The 19,698-nt window shown below is 38.6% G+C and overlaps 8 protein-coding genes across 11 annotated transcripts in view; 3 read left to right on the top strand and 5 right to left on the bottom strand.

Moving 5' to 3' along the window:
• LOC104708151 (soluble inorganic pyrophosphatase 6, chloroplastic) overlaps positions 1-1,637 on the top strand; it is a 2,073-nt gene extending 436 nt beyond the window's left edge. The window contains exons 2-6 of the mRNA XM_010424656.1: positions 462-622; positions 747-847; positions 937-1,118; positions 1,209-1,307; positions 1,387-1,637. Of these exons, the coding sequence (XP_010422958.1) occupies positions 462-622; positions 747-847; positions 937-1,118; positions 1,209-1,307; positions 1,387-1,479 (636 nt within the window). The 3' untranslated portion in view covers positions 1,480-1,637. The remainder of the gene's footprint in view (positions 1-461; positions 623-746; positions 848-936; positions 1,119-1,208; positions 1,308-1,386) is intronic.
• On the bottom strand, positions 1,743-4,549 carry LOC104708152 (serine carboxypeptidase-like 19). The gene is made up of 14 exons (XM_010424657.2): positions 4,416-4,549; positions 4,127-4,272; positions 3,911-3,987; positions 3,676-3,798; positions 3,491-3,593; positions 3,368-3,405; positions 3,169-3,270; positions 2,998-3,084; positions 2,735-2,902; positions 2,581-2,652; positions 2,376-2,494; positions 2,185-2,301; positions 2,048-2,093; positions 1,743-1,961 (listed from the first exon to the last, which is right to left on the bottom strand). The coding sequence occupies exons 1-14, from the start codon at positions 4,547-4,549 to the stop codon at positions 1,881-1,883; spliced, it is 1,413 nt and encodes a 470-aa protein (XP_010422959.1). The 3' UTR covers positions 1,743-1,880.
• Positions 4,916-6,632, top strand: LOC104708155 (protein RMD5 homolog A-like). Its single transcript, XM_010424659.2, has 2 exons — positions 4,916-5,095; positions 5,310-6,632. The coding sequence occupies exon 2, from the start codon at positions 5,356-5,358 to the stop codon at positions 6,523-6,525; it is 1,170 nt and encodes a 389-aa protein (XP_010422961.1). The 5' UTR covers positions 4,916-5,095; positions 5,310-5,355; the 3' UTR covers positions 6,526-6,632.
• LOC104708153 lies at positions 6,603-7,674 on the bottom strand. Its single transcript, XM_010424658.2, has 3 exons — positions 7,557-7,674; positions 7,180-7,413; positions 6,603-7,095 (listed from the first exon to the last, which is right to left on the bottom strand). Exons 1-3 carry the CDS (start codon positions 7,573-7,575, stop codon positions 6,782-6,784), a joined length of 567 nt encoding a protein of 188 aa, XP_010422960.1. The 5' UTR covers positions 7,576-7,674; the 3' UTR covers positions 6,603-6,781.
• On the bottom strand, positions 8,193-12,349 carry LOC104708156. Of its 2 annotated transcripts, XM_010424660.2 has the most exons (7): positions 11,554-12,349; positions 11,072-11,449; positions 10,417-10,572; positions 9,578-10,328; positions 9,341-9,463; positions 9,010-9,222; positions 8,193-8,824 (listed from the first exon to the last, which is right to left on the bottom strand). In XM_010424660.2, exons 2-4 carry the CDS (start codon positions 11,391-11,393, stop codon positions 9,625-9,627), a joined length of 1,182 nt encoding a protein of 393 aa, XP_010422962.1. In that variant the 5' UTR covers positions 11,394-11,449; positions 11,554-12,349; the 3' UTR covers positions 8,193-8,824; positions 9,010-9,222; positions 9,341-9,463; positions 9,578-9,624. The 2 variants fall into 2 exon arrangements, 1 of the variants encoding a protein (XP_010422962.1); XR_754748.1 differs by lacking the exons at positions 11,072-11,449; positions 11,554-12,349 and having other exon boundaries at positions 9,578-10,321; positions 10,417-10,615.
• On the top strand, positions 13,048-15,124 carry LOC104708157 (alpha-protein kinase 1-like). Its single transcript, XM_010424662.2, has one exon. The coding sequence runs from the start codon at positions 13,218-13,220 to the stop codon at positions 14,811-14,813; it is 1,596 nt and encodes a 531-aa protein (XP_010422964.1). The 5' UTR covers positions 13,048-13,217; the 3' UTR covers positions 14,814-15,124.
• On the bottom strand, positions 15,742-17,308 carry LOC104708158 (putative pumilio homolog 21). Its single transcript, XM_010424663.2, has one exon. The coding sequence runs from the start codon at positions 17,045-17,047 to the stop codon at positions 15,845-15,847; it is 1,203 nt and encodes a 400-aa protein (XP_010422965.1). The 5' UTR covers positions 17,048-17,308; the 3' UTR covers positions 15,742-15,844.
• On the bottom strand, positions 17,660-19,299 carry LOC104708159 (succinate dehydrogenase subunit 3-1, mitochondrial). Of its 3 annotated transcripts, none has more exons than XM_010424665.2 (4): positions 19,144-19,299; positions 18,641-18,717; positions 18,461-18,542; positions 17,660-18,336 (listed from the first exon to the last, which is right to left on the bottom strand). In XM_010424665.2, exons 1-4 carry the CDS (start codon positions 19,216-19,218, stop codon positions 17,923-17,925), a joined length of 648 nt encoding a protein of 215 aa, XP_010422967.1. In that variant the 5' UTR covers positions 19,219-19,299; the 3' UTR covers positions 17,660-17,922. The 3 variants fall into 3 exon arrangements, with proteins under 3 accessions (XP_010422967.1, XP_010422966.1, XP_010422968.1); XM_010424664.2 differs by having other exon boundaries at positions 17,660-18,339; positions 19,144-19,296; XM_010424666.1 differs by lacking the exon at positions 19,144-19,299 and having other exon boundaries at positions 17,660-18,339; positions 18,637-18,707.

The raw sequence follows: 19,698 nt of genomic DNA on the forward strand, positions 1-19,698 counted from the left end.
GGGGGGGGGGGGGAAGTATTAAGTTTTCTTTTTGGGGGTCTTTCACATTGTTATTTTGGAATACTCTTGTGGTTAAATTTTGGTCACTCATAGACGCATCATAATTAAAAATTTCTTCTTTGAGATTGCTGTCGATGATCTAAAGATCTGCATTGTGAATTTGCTTTGAATTGCTTTTGGTTCATCACTCTGTTAAGCTTTTAAAGATTGGTCACTAGGACATAATTTGAGGAAATTGATTGGTCTGCTAACCTAAATTCCGATTTTGGATATATAAATCACACTCTTGTGGTTAGATTTAGTTTTCTCTGGGATTGCGACAATGTTTTTAAAGGCTGGAAACTAAATCTGTAGGCACCTGTGGGAACCATAAGCATTTCAATAATCATTAAAACTCTGTTCTGTGTTTTTTTTTTTTTTTGTAAAAGGCTGGATAAGGATTGTATGCATTTTGTGTATAGGTTTCTCCATGGCATGATGTACCATTGATCTTAGGAGATGGAGTTTTTAACTTTATAGTTGAAATACCTAAAGAGTCAAAAGCTAAAATGGAGGTTGCTACTGATGAAGATTTCACTCCTATCAAGCAAGATACTAAGAAGGGCAAGCTCAGATATTATCCGTAAGTGTATAGCTTTCCCTTTTTTGAGTTTTGCTTTGCTCTAAGCTAGTTTTTTTGGAGGCTTCAGCATCCATTGATATCAGTCTTATCTTCTCGATGATTAATAGTACTGGATTTTATCCAGGTACAACATAAACTGGAACTATGGGTTGCTTCCACAGACATGGGAAGATCCTTCTCATGCAAATGCTGACGTTGAAGGATGTTTTGGGGATAATGATCCAGGTGAAACTGTGAGACACTGTTTATGTAATGGTAAATGATATCACTCTGGAACAAAAAAGAGTGTGCTTATTCTTGGTTTGGATTTGTAGTTGATGTCGTTGAGATTGGTGAAACCCAAAGGAAGATAGGAGATGTTCTAAAAATCAAGCCTTTGGCTGCTTTAGCTATGATTGATGAAGGAGAGCTAGACTGGAAGATTGTTGCCATTTCTTTGGATGACCCAAAAGCTCATCTTGTGAATGATGTTGAAGATGTTGAGAAGCATTTCCCGGTACGAGCTAATCTAGTTTCTATCCCCCATACGTTTATGCTAAACAATGAATAGATGAATTTTGTTTCTGACCCTAAATCTGGTGAGCAGGGTACTCTAACAGCCATTAGAGACTGGTTTAGAGACTACAAGATCCCAGATGGAAAGCCTGCTAACAGATTTGGTCTTGGAGACAAACCAGCAAACAAAGTATGTTCATCTTTTTAATCTCATCTACTGTTGGTGCTTTATGTTTGGTACTATAACTGAGAGGGAGCTATCTTTACAGGAATATGCTTTGAAGATCATCCATGAAACAAATGAATCATGGGCTAAACTTGTGAAGAGAACAGTTGATGCTGGAGAGCTTTCACTTTACTGAACATATCTTGCAATGTCCACTTCTAAAGTCGAATAATAAACAGAGTCAAGAGTCCAGTATCATTCTTGTTTTTCTTTCAATTTGGATCTAGACATTGGGATTTTTGTATTTCACCATTGATGACTGAGAAGTAATAAAATGACATCCTGCTTTTGGAACATGAAACAGGGTCTGTGACTTGCCATGAAACAGAGCTTCTCTGTTTAGAGTGCAATACAATGTTTAAAAGTTTTAAGCTTCAGAGGGTTGGCGTGGTAACTTGTTTAAGTGAGTAACGGACATCTCCAAATATATAGACAGTACGTGCGCTATTTCGATTACAGAATAACATGTGGCAGAATTGCAATTTTTACCGGATATTATATCAAACAAACAACAAAGAGAGAAGTGAGTGAGGATGTTCAGAGAGGTTCTCCATCAATCCATCTTCTGAACATAAGTGAGCATTGATCTGGATTATACTCCGCTGTGTGCCCTCCTCCCTGCACACCACACAATAAAAACACTCTAAATGACTTTTTGTTTTGCCTGCAGAAACTTTGGACAGTACAAGAAAGAGAGGGCTTACCTTGATGGTTGCAAATGTCATCTTATTGGCGTAAGTTCTTGTATACCTACAAACACGGATGAAAAAACAAAAAGTGCTGTCTTTAAAGATAATGAAACTGGTGAGATGGGAGTTTGAAGCAATCGTTAATTGTTTACCCAGCAACTTGATTGTTACTCATCATCCAAGGTCTCCAGTCATCAACAATGGAATAGTTGAGAGCTCTGATCCATGCTTGAGTTGAAGAGAAAGGTACCATAGAATCATGATCACCACTGTTCCAAAACCTCCATATACATGAGTTTGTCGAAAAAGAAAACTAGTTTGGCAAAATATTTATGAATCTTGCCTGTAGATGAGAGAGCGAAAGCCTTTACGACTATTGTTCACGTGATATGGAAATGCATTGAAGATTTCAAATGTATATGGTATGTTTTGGATGTTGCATCGGTTCCATTTTCCTACTTCCTGCATCAACATTAATAATGAATTTTATTATGTTTTGTATAGAACCAACCAAAAAACATAGAATTCACATAGGTAAGCTAAGGTACCTTCTTCACGCCTAGAGCTTTGCGTACATTTTCATCGTTCGCCCAAAAGGCAGACAGAAAATACTTATACGTCTGAGAAGAAAAATAAAATGTTAGAACTCTTCAAACCCATCAATATTGAAAATAATGAAGCAAGTAAAGAGAGAATTGTTACAAAGCAGCTAGGAGGTGGCAATGATGATGAATCATTTCCTGAAAACTCCTTCAGTTCTCTTCTTCTATCGCTTCTGATATTTGGTAAGGTTTGTAGTTCTTCTGGTATGATGTAATCTACTTCGCAGTTTCGTAACAAAATATGCTCTGAGTATATCTCTGACATACACTATGAACTCCAAAAACAATGAGACAATTAGTTTTTGAAAACACAATCGGATAAGATAGATATACAAGTGATGTGTGCAGTATAAAAGTCTCTACATGATCATAAGCTTGAAGATTATTTGAGCATCTTGCATTACTTGGGTCTACGTGGAAGAATTTGCCTTCACAACTTCTTTCAAGTGACTGCCAAAAAAAAGAAAAAAATAGTGAAAAAAGACTCTTAACTTAATGTCTTAACTATGATGATTGATGAAGATAAAAGAGTACCTGAAAGAGCTCATCTGAAATAAGTCCCATCCCATGAGCAAATGAAACTCTGTAGTTAGATTCTAGGTTTTTATCTGTCAATGGGTTTCCAAGAACATAACCCTGCTCATAATTTAGGAATGTGTTAGTAGAAGACATGTTCTTTACTCAACCGAATTATCAATATCAATGTGATTTGAGTGACTGAACTATGTAACACCTGAATATTTATGAGTGGTGTGAGGCCTTTCTCATTCCCTGTTTTCATATTTGTAGAATGTAACTAAAAGCTCTGAACTAAAAGATACCAAAACTGTGGAAAGTGGTGATTACAAAAGGCTACCAAGTGAAATCTGTTGAACAACCCCTGGAACAATAAACCCAGAAAATGAATCTCCACCAACGTAAAATGGATTCGATATAAACTCCGGGTGATCCACAAACCACTGCAAGTAATCACACTAAAAACAGTTTAGAGAAAGAAAGAAAAAAAACCAACACAAGAACAGAGCAAAAAGAACACTTAACCGTCCTAAGAAATTGGTCAATTTGGTAAATTTGTTTGGTGTCGCTCGACTCAAAAGCACGCCGCGTTCTTGCATAAGAATATCCAGAGCCAGCAGGAGATTCCAAATACAAAATGTTAGCCACCTGAACAACAATTGAGTAAATATAAATTCAAAATGTTGCTCTTCTCAGAGACAGAGAACTATAATTGTAATTATAATTAAAAAAAAAAAAAAAGAGAGTAATCTCTCTTAACCTTTGTCCATGAAAAAGATGTTAACTCTAAAGGAGGCACTGTTCCATTATATTCATCCCCTTTAAAAGCTAAAGGACCTATAAGAAAGACAAACAATGAAATTTCAACTTGAATACTTGTCTTAATCATCCAAATTAACCATCAAGTAACTTGACATTTTAAACTTTCAGTAGAGCCACGAGTCATTAACATAATACAAAATGGAAGATTGGTTACCGTTGGCAAAAAGCAATCCACAGATGGAGCTGCAGCCAGGGCCACCAGTGAGCCAGATCATGAAAGGATCATTTTCTGGATTTCTCTCTGATTTTACAAAGTAGTAAAAGAGATCAACGTCTCCAGATTCACCAATACTCACATATCTTTGTCGTAAAACCCACATGCAAAAGAAGAAAGAGACATGTTATTTAGAACCTAATTAAGGAGTCTTAATTAATTCTGTGTGTGTGTTTTGCTTCTGATTTTGACATATATTAGAATAAGGAGATAAACTTTTGTTTATTACCCAGTCTCGAGCTCAAAAGGAAGAGGACCTTCAAAACCAGGAAGATACTTCACAAGCAAAGAACACGCATCAACATGAATGGAGGAGATGGTCAATAGATATAAGAAGAGGAAGCTAATTAGGTCGTTTCTCATTTTCTCTGCTTCTTAGTGTCACTTCTTGAACATAAAACAGTATGAAGATTAGATCAACGAAGAAACTTCAATAAACTCATATTCAAAAGAAAGAAGTCTAGAGTAATAAGTAAAACCAAGAAAATGCAAAATCAAGAGAAGTAAAGACAATATAGCAAACGCAGTGCTCAGGACGTGGCTATCGTTTAGCTGATAAACGTGTTGCGCCTTTTACAACGTTTTTTAATAACCGGATCCGACCAAACCGGTCGAATAGAGGCTCCATCACCAAACCAAGTATCAGACCTATACACTAGTGTCTAAGTCAACGTAACTATATTAACATTTTCTTTAAAGATATTCCATTAATGTAGATTTTGTGAAATAATTGAAATAATTAAACAAGTGGTTCCATGTTTTCAGAAACCAAATCTTAACAATTTTGATTCATCATGATGCCAAATCATCTTCCTTATAAATTACATAATCGGATTTTATGGTTTCGCTTACCTCTCTTGCAATGGCTTTTGGATTCTGAATTTTCGAAATTCTCAGTCGCCTTTTACGGTACTCCACATCTTTTTCTATTTACTGACTTCAGAATTTATTGCTTTTGATGATTTGTTACACAATTTTCATTGTAAATCCATTGATTCGTAATTATATATCATTGCTTTCGGGGTTTATTGGTAATATTATCTGCTTGCTTACTTACTATTATTATTAGGGCAAAAAAAAAGAAATCGATTCGTAATTATATATCATTGTGTGTGTTTTGCAGTTTGGTAGTGAAAATTTTAAGCTGATTAAATCAATCAAGAAGAGGAATGGATCAGACAACTGCTGTTATGAAAGATGCATTAGATCGAGTTACTAAGAAACAGAAGCTGCATCACTCTGTTTCTCTTGATGTTATCGATCTTGTTTGTGATACAATCCAAGATACGTTGAGTCGAATCCAATTAGGTAACAACGATGGAGTGGAACCTGAATCTGTTCTCGCCGAGTTGAGGCAAAAGCTTGATGCTCTTCTCCCTACTATCCAGCTTAAGAGATCACAAAAGGAAACAAAACTGGGTCTTGACAAGTTGGTGAAAACTTTTGAGAGTTTTTACCATCGTGACATATCTCTAGCCTGCAGAAACATTGGTTTCGATATCCGTTTAGTGAATAAGATACTTATCCAGCATTGTTACAGAGAAGGGTTGTTCGAGGTTGGTGACTGTTTGGTTAAGGAGGCTGGTGAAGAGGAAGAAACTGAGGTTAGATCTCAGTCAGTTGAAATCAAGCAAATCATTGAGTCAATGAAGCTTAGAAACATTGAGCCAGCAATGAGATGGGTCTCTGCCAACCGAGGAAAGCTCAAGGAAAAGAGTTCAGAGATGGAGTTTAAACTTGTAAGTTTGAAGTACTGTAATATGTTGAGAGAAGGGAACCGTGATGACGCTATGAAGTATGCAAGAACCCATTTAACGAGATACTGTTCAGGCCACCTACGAGAGATACAAAAGCTTGTGACTTGTCAGATATGGATTGGAAAACTTGACAAGTGTCCTTATGCGGAGATGGTTTCTCCATCATGTTGGGACAAGATAACCAAAGAGCTCATCAGGGAATATTACCATCTCCTTGATCAGCCGTCGAGATCCCCGTTGACTGTGGCTTTATCAGCGGGTTTAGAGAGCTTACCGACACTTTTAAAACTGGTTGACGTAATGGCGCCTTTGAAGAAAGAAGAATGGGAAGAGATGAAACAGGTCCCGGTTCCTCTGGAGTTGGGGAATGAGTTACAGTTTCACTCGGTTTTCGTTTGTCCAGTGAGTAGAGATGAGAGCTGCAGCAAAGAGAACCCGCCAATGATGATGATGCCTTGCCGTCATGTTATTAGCATGCAGTCAGTGATTAGACTGAGCAAGAACTGTGCTTCCCGCAGATTCAAATGCCCTTATTGTTCTGCACAGACCTCATCCCCAGCATGCAGACAGTTATTCTTTTGATAAAGATTTTGGTCATTTTGCTCGGATTCATGACTTGTTTCATTCTTCAGCTCAATAAATTATTAGATGTGAATAAATAAATAAAAAAAATTCCAATTGTTCCTTCACCATCTATTACACAAGATGTTGATTTGGTCTTGATAGAAAGATAGTTCCACTAGAAACAGAGGAAATAACTAGTAAAACAGATTGGGAATTTCACTTAAACAGAAGATTGTTCAAATAAGATAAAAATGCTTCGTCCGAGCTTTGGTGACTAATCGTCAGAAGAATCATAATCAGAATCGTCTTCACTTGGAATATAGCCCATAGGATATCCTCCAACAGCTAAGGTTTCCCAAAGCCAAACTTCACGTACAGTTGCAACCAAATCCTCTGATGATGGAGGACGAGGGAGTGCCAGGAAAACATTGTGGGGCTTCGCCTCTTTCAAAAACTTAAGAGCCCTCATGAACTGAGTCTGTTCTGACACGTCTCCAATGATCAGCAACAAGTTCATTCTTGAGCGATTTTCGCCTGCCTCGCATAACAATTCCACTAAAATCTTTTTACGTCTCTCATCTTCAGCTTCTGAATATATATATAAACGCAGACCATCAAAAGATATGGTAAAACTGAGGGAGAGAGAGGGAGAGAGAGAGAGAGAGTCTTCACCTTTAGAGTCACCTGAAGATGCGTGCATCAAAGGAATATAAGGACCGCTAGGCCTACTATCATCCGTTAGAAAATAATCACAATATGCCCTAAATTCTAGAATGTGTGTAGTTGGATACCCAATATTCGATAGGGATTTTTGGACGTTTTTCCAAATATCATAACTGTCAAGACCTTCAGGGATCGGGCATGCCTTCACGTCCCAGATTATAATTGTTTTATTAACGTCGCCGCCTACGAGGCCGAGATGTATATACAGTTACAGTTATGAAGAGAGGCAAAACAAAACAAAAATATATAGAATAAAACACATCTAACGCTTCATCAAGGGCAAAAAAACAAATTTCGAGTTACAGATAGATAGATAGAGATCTTACCGGAGAAGTACTTTAACATGGTTTCGATCGGCCGGCAAGAATTTTTCTACTCGAGAGAGAGAGAGGAGAATTTAGGTTTTAGATCTGTTTGGAGCGGCGGTTCGAGACTTGAGTGTCTTTTTAAAATGCTAAGGTTTGATTTTGACACATACCTGACTGTGTCCATTAACGACCCGTCCATTAACGGATAACATATTTTATAAAATTAAAAAAAATACAAGTATAATTTTTTTTCCAAATCAATTTTGACCTAGATTTTTTAGTATTATGGGCCGCCCAATGTACACATTGTTCGTTCAATTTTGTCTGTGGGCAAAAGCGGACCAAAACCATTTAGACCCACTCCAAATATGAACTTGTCTCTAACCGGTCCATAATGATTTGAACATGGGCGGACCATGGACAGTCCGCCCATTTTAACAGCTCTAAAGTTTGGGGTTGCTTGTTTTCGAAATATTATGACAATGGAAGTCTATAAGAACATAACTGTGATCCCGGATTAAGAAAAAAACTTCCGAGTATTTTTACATTCCAATCCCATCACATCTCAGACTATCATCCCTTATATTTTGAGATGTCCCCCACAACAAGCATATCTAACTCGATCGGTTGACATAACCAATGAAATTTAAGCTATGCCAGTCTAAACCAAAACTTATACAATCTCCAACAATATGTCTATACTCTCACTACAAAGAGGAGAGAATGAGATATACATTCGAGTAATGAACAAAATGTTTTTTTTTAATTCACATTTAGTTTCTTTCATTTTAAAAAGAGAAAAACAAGATCCCACAGCAGTACAAGAGCTACCGCATCCAAAAAAAAAGGAAATATATTATTCTGCTTTCACTTGCAATCTTTTTTCCATTTTGGATAGCAGCGTTTCAAAACCGAGTTTTATGCCGAGTTTTATGCAATAAAATGAAAGAGAAACTTCAAGGCTACACTACAAGTATTGTCAACACCTTGTGAACTTTCGCTTTGGGCAGCAACAAGATGGTCAACTCCAGTTGATAAGTATTTCCAAAGCCACCATTTTGTTACCACATAATCTCTCATGACTAATGACTTTTGAGGCTGTACCAAGAGACATGTGAAATGTCTAAATTCCAACCGGACGAATGCCTTGACAAACTCCTTGTAATCATCATCATCTCCCACGAAGATGTCCCCAAGGATAAGCATATAATTTGCAGGTGAACGAATATTAATTGACCAGATTAGAAGGTCCACTAGAAGCATCTCAAGTCTAGCAACTCTATCCCCTGAATATATATATATATATATATATATATATATATATATATATTAACCGATCGATATCAAGAAGAAGCACACATAAGTTGAAAAAATATATATAAACCGATCGATATCAAGAAGAAGCACACATAATAAGTGAGAGAGAAAAAAAAAAAAAAGAGTATTAAAAGAGATTCAAGGAATTATTAACCTTCTGCATGTATGAGCTCGAATCTGGGGTCGGTAGAAACATACTCGTTAAAATCATCCATGGTCTGATTCATATAAGCCCTGATGGATACCTCACCGTTGTAACCCGATTTCTTAAGTGACTGTCTAATGTTTTGCGAAACATCCCTAACACCGTGACCTTCAGGCATCGGGCAATCCACGACGTCCCAGAAAACACATGTCTTCTTAGTGTCTGCATGCAATAGGGAAAAACAAGAGATGAAGCAAAGGTAAAGCACATCTAACGCTTCATCAAGGCCAAGGAGATTGGCAATAAACAACAGATAGATAGATAGATAGATAGATCTTACCAGAGAATTCAGACATGGTTTCTATCGGACGGCAAGAAGAGCGTGTTTCTATCCGACGGCAAGAAGAGCGTGTTGCGGCTTTCACAGTGCTTTTATCAACCGAAGGAGATATTGGGTAGAAGCCTTTCAAAACAAGAAGAAACCGAGTTTTATGCTATAACATGTAAGAATTAACTTCAAGGCTACGACAACCACCTTATGAACTTGCACTAACCATACAAGTATTATTGTCAATACCTTGTGAACTTTGGCTTTGGGCAGCATCAAGATGGTCTCCCCCAGCGCTAACCGTACAAGTTTATTGTCAATACCTTGTGAAATTTCACTTTGGGCAGCAACATCAAGATGTCTCCTCCAGCGCTAACCGTACAATTATTATTGTCAATACCTTGTGAACTTTCGCTTTGGGCAGCAGCATCAAGATGGTCTCCCCCAACGGTAACCGTACAATTATTATTGTCAATACCTTGTGAACTTTCGCTTAGGGCAGCATCATCAAGATGGTCTCCTCCAGCGGTAACCGTACAATTATTATTGTCAATATCTTGTGAACTTTCGCTTTGGGCGGTAGCATCAAGATGGTCTCCTCCAACGGTAACCGTACAAGTATTATTGTCAATATCTTGTGAACTTTCGCTTTGGGCGGTAGCATCAAGATGGTCTCCTCCTGAGCTAACCATACAATTATTATTGTCAGTACCTTGTGAACTTTCACTTAGGGCAGCATCATCAAGATGGTCTCCTCCAGTTGATAGGCTTTTCCAAAGCCATTTCGTTACCGCAGAATCCATCACTACAGACTTTTGAGGCTGTGCCAAGAGACACGTGTAACCTTTCAAGGTGACAAATGCCTTGACAAACTCCCTGTAATCATCATCTCCCACGAAGATGTCCCCAAGGATAAGCATATAATTTGCAGGTGGACGATTTTCAATTGCCCAGATCATAAGGTCCACTAGAAGCATCTCAAGTCTAGCATCTCTATCTCCTGTATATATATATATATATATATATATATAAACCGATCGATATCAAGAAGAAGTGAGTATTAAAAGAGATTCAAGGGAATTAACAACCTTGTGGAGCAAGTATGATCTTGAATCCCGGGTCGGTAGAAGCATACTCGTTAAAATCATCATTGGTCTGATTCACATAAGCATTGATGGATACCTCACCCTTGTAACCGGATTTCTTAAGGGACTGTCTAATGTTCTGCGAAACATCCCTAACACCACCGTAACCTTCAGGCACCGGGCAATCCACGACGTCCCAGAAAACACANGAATCCATCACTACAGACTTTTGAGGCTGTGCCAAGAGACACGTGTAACCTTTCAAGGTGACAAATGCCTTGACAAACTCCCTGTAATCATCATCTCCCACGAAGATGTCCCCAAGGATAAGCATATAATTTGCAGGTGGACGATTTTCAATTGCCCAGATCATAAGGTCCACTAGAAGCATCTCAAGTCTAGCATCTCTATCTCCTGTATATATATATATATATATATATATATAAACCGATCGATATCAAGAAGAAGTGAGTATTAAAAGAGATTCAAGGGAATTAACAACCTTGTGGAGCAAGTATGATCTTGAATCCCGGGTCGGTAGAAGCATACTCGTTAAAATCATCATTGGTCTGATTCACATAAGCATTGATGGATACCTCACCCTTGTAACCGGATTTCTTAAGGGACTGTCTAATGTTCTGCGAAACATCCCTAACACCACCGTAACCTTCAGGCACCGGGCAATCCACGACGTCCCAGAAAACACATGTCTTCTTACTGTCTGCGTTCTTACAGGACAAGTCGATATGCCTCGCAACGCCCACATTTGGAATGGGAGAGAAAAAACGAGGAGTTTCTCCCAGCGATAGCTTTTTCCAAAGCCAAAACCCACTTACTGTATCAAGGACCTCCTCGGATGATGGAACATGAGGCAGTGCCAAGAAAACATTGTGGAAATTCTGATTTTTCAAAAAGATGAGAGCCCTTGTTCTGAGATGTCTCCAACGATGAGCATCATGTTTACTGGTGTGTAATAGCATCTGACTACAAATCCTAACAATTCCACTAAAATCTTTTTACGTCTCTCCTCTAGCTTCTGAAAATATATATATATATATAAACGCAGATGATCGATCATCAAAGATACAGAGAAGATAGGTAAAACTGAGAGAGATAAAAGGAGAGGGAGAGATTCTTCACCTGAAGGTACGTGTATAATTTCTACATATCTACCTCCAATTTCACCAATGAACTTAAAAAAGTCGAAGTGAGCCCTGAATAGAACATAACCCTCACCCTGATGAAGCGACTCATTCACGTTTCTACAAATATCGGAAGCATCTAGACCTTCTGGGATCGGGCATTCCTCCAAGTCCCAGATGACTACTGTTTCACTGGAGAGCTTGACGGGGACATCAGACATGGTTTCGATCGGAGAGAGAAAGGAAAATTTAGGTTTTAGATCTGTTTGGAGCGGCGGAGAGACTTTGAGGGTTTTTTTTTTGTTTTTTTTTTGGTTACTTGAGATAATCTATCTACCTGGATATATATATATATATATATATGGTATGTCACAACACAAACTAATCGAAAACTTCACCTAGAAATTGAATAATAAAACATCACAGGCTATATATTAGTTAAGCTATCGCAACACATTCTACAGAGCATCTGTTCTAACTTCTAAGTAAATAATCTCAAAATTGTAGTAAAGTTGTACAAAAAGACGCAGGAAACAAACAAACTAAAAAGCTCAGATCCAAGCTACTGTGAGTTAATAATATCTTTGGACAGATTACGAAATCCAGAGTATTCACTCTCTGCTTATATCTCACCATGCATCATCCCATAAAGCAGCTCAGAAACATTGAGCATGCAATGAGATGGATCTCTCTGCCAACGGCGGAAACCGTGATGATACTATATATGAAGTATGCGAGAATCCATTTTCCGCGATACAGTTCACTCCACCGAAGAGATATACAAAACGCTTGTGTGACTTGTCAGACATTGGATTGGAAAACTTTGACAAGAGTCCTTATAAATAGATTGACAAAAAAAGAGTCCTTATAAATAATGCATGCAGAGATGGTTTCTTTCTCCTCCATCATGTTGGGACAAGATAACCAAAAGAGTTAATCAGCGAAAATTACCGTAGTCTATGTTGATTTGATATTGTTTGTGGACTTGACCAATAATCAAAATGTTGCAGTTAGTCCGTTTTTTATACTATTAATTAGTTTTGTTCTTATGAATCCGAGAAGATATATATAACAAGTGTGAATGATTGGGGATTGTATTTGTCTTGGGATGCTGTAATTTTGAATGTAGAAGAGGAAAGCTTTGAACTTTGAAGCAAAGATCACGTGGTATTTTGATGACACTCTCAGAAATTATATACAGACATCATCATTATATGATTGATAATGGAGTAATACAGTAGATTAACTAATTTAATCATAAGTAAAAAAAAACTCAAAAAAACTATGGGCTTTTTTTAATCTATCAAACACGCAATTAAAACACTAACTGGCCCCCACAAAAATGCCGCAAAAGTCCAGCTAAATCAATGGACTTTTAGCTAACCTCACACCCCCGTCACCTCAATCCTCATCACTTCCAACCAATACTTTAATCCCACGTGTAATCAACCAAAAGAGTTCACGCAAAAACCACAAAACACTATCCTGTCACGTTAGCCTTTCCCAAAACCACCTCCGTGATAAAATTAGCCATCTTCCTCCTCCCTCCTAGTCCTCTCCATTTCTACTCTCTACTACCAAACAAACCCAACTCCAGAATTTTTTTTTTTCATGGATTAAGCAACGAAGACGAAGATAATTTCGAAAATATATCAGCAAGAAATGGATAAATTCTCGTACAACTCGTATCCAGATTCAGCTGAATCGTCGCCTAGATCTCGCGACGTCGAGTTTGAGAACCCGCCGCCGTGGGAAGACCACCAGCAACAACAGCAGCAGAGCTACAAGGTGAAGCTCATGTGCAGTTATGGCGGAAAGATCCAGCCCCGCCCACACGATAACCAGCTTACCTATGTTAACGGAGATACCAAAATCATGTCCGTAGATCGCGGCATCAGATTTCCCTCTTTGGTCTCCAAACTCTCCGCCGTCTGCAACGGCGGTGGCGGTGGCGGTGATGGAGGAGGAGGAGGAGGTGAGATATCGTTCAAGTATCAGCTTCCAGGTGAGGATTTAGATGCGTTGATCTCGGTGACTAACGATGAAGATCTGGAGCACATGATGCATGAGTACGATCGATTGCTTCGTATGTCCTCTAAACCAGCTCGGATGCGTTTGTTTCTCTTCCCTTCTTCTCCCATCTCCGGCGGTTTCGGCTCCGAAGGTTCCACTAAATCCGATCGAGATACGCTTAATCCTATCCCTAGCCGACCTGAATCGGAGAAATCTGTTTCCGCCGCTGATTTTTTGTTTGGATCGGAGAAAGCGGCTCCGATTCCTCCGTCTCCAGTGAAGGTGCCTCAACCGGTACAAGAACCGGCGGTGATCGAACCGCCGCCGCAGATGTTCGTAGATCAACGGATGTTACAGCCGGATCACGGCGTTAATCCGGCGGAGATTCAAAGACAAATCCAGGAGTTTCAGAGGATTCAAATCAGAGATCAAGAGCAACAACAACAACAACAAATGCTACATCAGAATCAGCTTCATCAACAACAACAACAACAACAAGAGGCTATAATACATCAGAACCAGCTTCATCAACAACAAGAGGCTATGCATCAGAATCATCAGAATCAGCTTCTTCAACAACAGCAACAACAAGAGGCTATGTACAGAAGAAAAAGCGAAGATGAAGGCGGACGATACTTTTCACCAACATACGCTCAAAATCCGGCGGCGGCGACGACGAATCCACAACCTCCGATTGGCTACTGGCAAGGAAACAACAATATTCCGGGGAACGTATACGCAACCACCACGTCACAGAATCTACCGGAGCAGCAGCAGCAAGTGTATATGATTCCAGCTCAATCACAAGCTCCAGGGACAATATACCAAAGCGTCATGAGACCACCGACAGTACAAGGAAACCAAGGGTATTACCCACCTGTTCAGAGAATGCATCCTCATCCTGATGCATACATGGAGCAGCAGAACCAATCAGGTTACAACGTGGTTCAACCACAGCCACCGTATTCTGGTGGTCCACAAGTTATGACTAGTGTTGGTCCCCAAGTTATGACGAGTGTTGGTCCAACAATGGGTTTACAGGAACCATATTCACAGATGGGGAAACCTGTGTACTACACAGTGGCTGGGGATGGCATGATGGTTCAACCGCCACCACCTCAGCCTCAGCAGCAGCAGCAGTACCAGGGAGTCGGTCAACCGGTTAGTGGTATGACTGATCTGAGAACCGGACCGGATGGGAAAGTGGTTAACATGGCTGCACCAAAAGTAACAGATTCGGTGTGAGTGTGTGTGAAATTGAGCTGATATCATTATCCATCCATATCTCCCAAAAGTATTTTATAATATCTGTTAAAAGTGTTTTGGATCAAATTGGAATCTGGATTTCTGATGAATCAAATTGGAAGCACTTTTGATGTTTTTTTTTATTTTATTTTGGTAACTTCTACTTCTTTTTGAGAGTGTTTTGTTTTAACTTTTTAAGTATGCTTTTTTGGACCTTTTCGTCTCCTGTCTCTTGTTCACCCACCCGTTTAGTGGTGTATAAACATTGTTATCCAATTACAAATTCGTTTTATCTATCTTTAATTCACTCACAGATTTTGAGAACTATTAATCCATTTGATTCAATCTCTGTATTTGTATAATGTTCATTGCATGTGGTCCGCAATGGAAGTTAAATAGTATGGACATGTGTTGTTGGAAAAAATAGGTGTGTTAGGTGAGAAAGCATTGGATGTTAAAAAGAGACTGACTTGCTCTCACACTTAACTAACTAATACACCACCACACATGACCCATACTTGTCATATCATTTCATTTTAATAATTTACTAAGGGACAATCATTATATTGTCATCACCATTATGATTATCATCATCTCAAGTCTTTGTCCTTATTATTTTGTTGCTAAATTAATTACATGTCTCAATCCAGAAACCAGGTGTCCATATAAAAAGTTATCTTGTCTTTGTCATTCGGATTCAAATTGATTTCCTTCTTCCCCTTGCTCCCAAATTTGTCTTATCAATTTTATTTCTTGTCTCTTTACATCATTAATGGATGTCAATCAGATTGGTTCTCATTCGGATTTTTGATAATAGAGTTGTCCACAATTTTGATATGATTGTAGAAAAAAAAAAAATAATGAACAAGCAAGACAACTATTTAAAAGTGTTGGCATAAAATAGTAGGTGACTATTAGAACCAAAAACCTTAACACCACTACGATCGACTAGACAATGAAGAACCATCAGAAAACTAACCCAAACAAAAAAAAAACACCAAAAACACTCGATTCATATATGTCAAGAGAAACTAATCACTCCATCCCTCAATTTCTTCTTGAATCACTCTCAATGTGTTCTTCCCATGTCCAGTCTTCATCTTGCAAAAGTAAGGCCTCAGCTTCTCCAAAAACTCTCCTAACATTGAAGTCATTTGTTTCTCCTTCATCACCTTCAACGCACACTGTGCCACAAAGTTGCCAAACTTATCATTAGCCATTCTCACCCATTCTCTATCATTCCCTCTAAACTCCTCCAACACTTTATCTCTCGCAAAAGCCGAGTTGAGACACTTCTCCACCACATAGCTTCCTAGTCTCTCCTTCGCCAACCTGAAGAAACTTCCACGAAGTCTCTCGGCGATTGCAGTTGTTGCACCAGGGTTCTGAAGTGTCAGAAAGTTCTGAACAACGTGTGTTCCGTAGGGGTCAAAAGATAACCAATCCGCGTTCTTGACGACGCACTCGAAGATTAGGTCTCTGTATTTGCCTCTGATCTCTTGAAACACATCGTTTAGGGCAAGGCATCCGGTTTCTAGCCTGGCGAGGTCCAGAGTGTATTCGTACGTGAGCCTGTAGAGATCCTCCTTCCTGGTTTTATCGACGGCTCGTATAGCGGGGATGATCAAGCCACGACCGCACCTATTAGTCATGAGCGGGAAGAAGTTCATGCAGACGGCGCCGAATAAGAGATGATCTAAGACAGGGCTGCGTTTAAAGAGGGTTCGTAAAGCTTGTGAGCCGTATTGGTTCGCCGCCAAATCAAGAAAAGTCCAGTTGTTCTTGGTTAACAATGATCCAATCGCTGACAAGTGGCTCTCCCTCTCAGCCGTTGGATAGGTATCGAGACGTTGGAGGAACTTTTGGAACTCAGTGAAACGTTCTACACACGTCATCATGTCCAAGAGTTCTGATAGAGAGCTACGATCTTTGACTACGCCGGGGCTCACGAAACTTTGAGAAGAAAAGAAGGGTTTGGCGGAGGTTGATCTGGAGGAAGAAGCACCTGGTTGGATCATCCTCGTCGGAATGAACGGAGGAGCGTTAACGTTGAAACGATCGACGGAGATATGACCAACGTTATAAACGTTGACGTTGGGGTGGTTGTTGTTGCTGGCTTCTCCTGGGTTGTAACAGTTATAGTTGCCATAGAGATTAAGATTCTCGAAAGCGGTGAAAACAAGATCGTTGCCCCTATCGTTGGGCATAGGGTTTTTGCCATTATCATTCGACATAGCTTGGATTGCTAGAAAACAAAGAATGCGATCTGCTAAAGAAGAACCAGAGGACTCGAGCGTTGAAAAAAGAAAAGAAGATACTGTGTGTTGCAGAAGTGTTTGCGTTGGTTTTTATATAAAGAATAGGAGATTGTGTATTCAGGGTTGTAAGAGGAATCGCAGGAGCTATAGAGATGCGAGCTCTGATCTTAAAGTCTTTTCTTATCGGATGTGGAAAGGTCTTTCTTTTTCGGTAAGGATTTGAAATATAAAAACTCGTTACTGTATCAATAAAATAACTAATAAACTTCTAGAGAAAGAGATTAGAGTTCTTGATATTGTTTGGTTTTTGCATTATAAAAATTTAAAATCATCACTGCAAATAAAACAAAATATTTTGACTGAATCGCTTTTGGGATTAAGAGCGTGAGTACTGCGTATTGTTGAAGGCCAAAATGAGACATTTACTCAATGGTTTATGTATTGATATGTAGAAGCGAAGTGCAAATAATGTTAACAGCAACTATGCCGTCTCATTGTCACCAATTCATAGATTGGGATAACAACAAGCGAATCGAAGAAGATATATATGAAGTTGACAAATTTTGTGAAAAAAAACTTGCAGCAAAAGAGTATAACGTAGAAACAGAACCTTGGGAAACATTTATTACATGATTTAAACCCCCTTCAAATAGATCCGAGAACAAAGAAAAGCAAACAAACATAGCCTTAAAAAGCCTAAAATCCAAAAACAGATGTTAAATCTTTGCCCTTCTCAAGACAGAGTTTGACAAATGTTTCTCGTCTCTTTATTAATCTTGTTCATCTCAAAAAGACACTTTTACTGGAGACTTTGGCGGCTTGACTGAAAGAGCTTTGCGGAAGTTCTTTATTTAATGGGTCAAGAGTGAGTGAGTACTCTTGATAGTATGGTAAATCGCAGCTAATGCAGTAACCGAGGTGATGATTGGAAGTTGCTGTTGTGTATGGTAAAGGACTTGGTAGAAACTTGGGTAGGTGAGGCAAATCATACCCATTTTCAGGTAGAGAAGGTAGCCAGCGAAAGTGACTCCAGTTAAGTAAACCCCTGAGATTCTGTTGAAGATCGATAACATGGAGTTCATCTGAGGCTGGTAAACGGGAAGGTGAGGAGATAAAGGCCGAAAGCTTTTGATTTTCGGTTCCTCGTGTGTTGCCTTTATATCCGCTGAGATTGTAGAGAACAAGCGTTTCGATGATCCCACATCAAGAGCTCGGAAAGATCGAGTCAATTGAGCTCCAACGATTGCAGTTTCAGTAGCTTTTGACTGCTGTGGAAATAATCGAAACAAGGATCACCAGGCAAAAAAAAAAAGTATAAGTTAAGCTGCTTCTTAAACATTACAAAAGCAGAAATCAAACAAAAATGTGGACAAAGTCATTATTTTGCACCTCTCTCTCCTCTCTAATGGCATTGCTAGTGTTGTTAGTGCCCAAACCAGTACCAAGAATGTCACTCACAACAGGTTTCGACCTATAAAAGAAAACATGTCATAGTCAAAAAAAAAAAAAATGACAACTCTTACAGAGTTGATTCTAATATGGTATTATTAGTATCACAAAGAAACCAACCCGTAAGCTCTACACAAACTTGCATAGTTATGACCAGTGTATGAACTACCCAATGAAGGTTGAGCATTGCCAGCAAGCTGCAAAACAAGAATGTTTCAAGAGCACTTGAGTATATATAAAAAAACACTCTTCTTCTTCATCATTCCAACATTTGTTGGCACTATATTTAACTACAAGCTTTCTCAATTAATCAATCAAAAGGGAAATTGCTAACAGCCTTAAGAAGATCATTCCGGGTAAACAGATTCGTATCTACTACTTCCCAACACAATCTCATATTCTCAATTTTTTTTGTGTATATGAAAGGATTAAAACACATAAATACACGAATTCTACAGATGGATATATATATGAAGCAAAAACTAAGCAGAGCTCACATTAGGGTAAATCATGAAGGAGCAAAGACGAAAAAACTAAACGAATCCCAATTTTTTTTTTTCCGATCTAACAAATAATTTCACCAGAGAGAAAGCAATCAACGAGTGAATAAAATAATAACATACAGATTTGTAAGCAGAAAGAGGCGCAGAGACGGCGTCGCGTCGGCGAATCGATCGGAAAAGAGCCGTGGCTGCCATCTTTACAGATTCGGATCACTGCTTTTGCTAATCTTCCTGCGAGAGCAATTCGAGAGACAAGTAAACCAAACAAATGATCTCTCGATTAAATCAACATAAAATTAGAGGGTAATTTCGTAAATTACAAATTCCCCCAAAGTTACCCGCACGTTTTACAATGAGTTCTAGATCATAAACCTCTGGTTCATTTAGCGGGTCTTCGAATTAAACTATTTTGGAACACTGTGATAGAATTTTGAAACTGAAACCAAGTAAAAAGTAAAAGTGTAAAACTATTGATCCCACGTTCTTTTTTTTTTTTTCCTTCAAACACTCCATTATATTAGATTAAAGGTTTACAATCATTCCTTTGAGGAAAAGCCAAATACACCAATAAACTTACATAAGAGAACAAAATAAATTACAAACAATGATCTTAAAAAGTACATAACACAAGCTTTAAATCTTGACTTGAAACCATAAAAGTGATAAAATACATAA

The sequence above is a fragment of the Camelina sativa genome, chromosome 8, assembly GCF_000633955.1.
Source record: "Camelina sativa cultivar DH55 chromosome 8, Cs, whole genome shotgun sequence".
In the NCBI taxonomy this organism is placed as follows: Eukaryota; Viridiplantae; Streptophyta; class Magnoliopsida; order Brassicales; family Brassicaceae; genus Camelina; species Camelina sativa.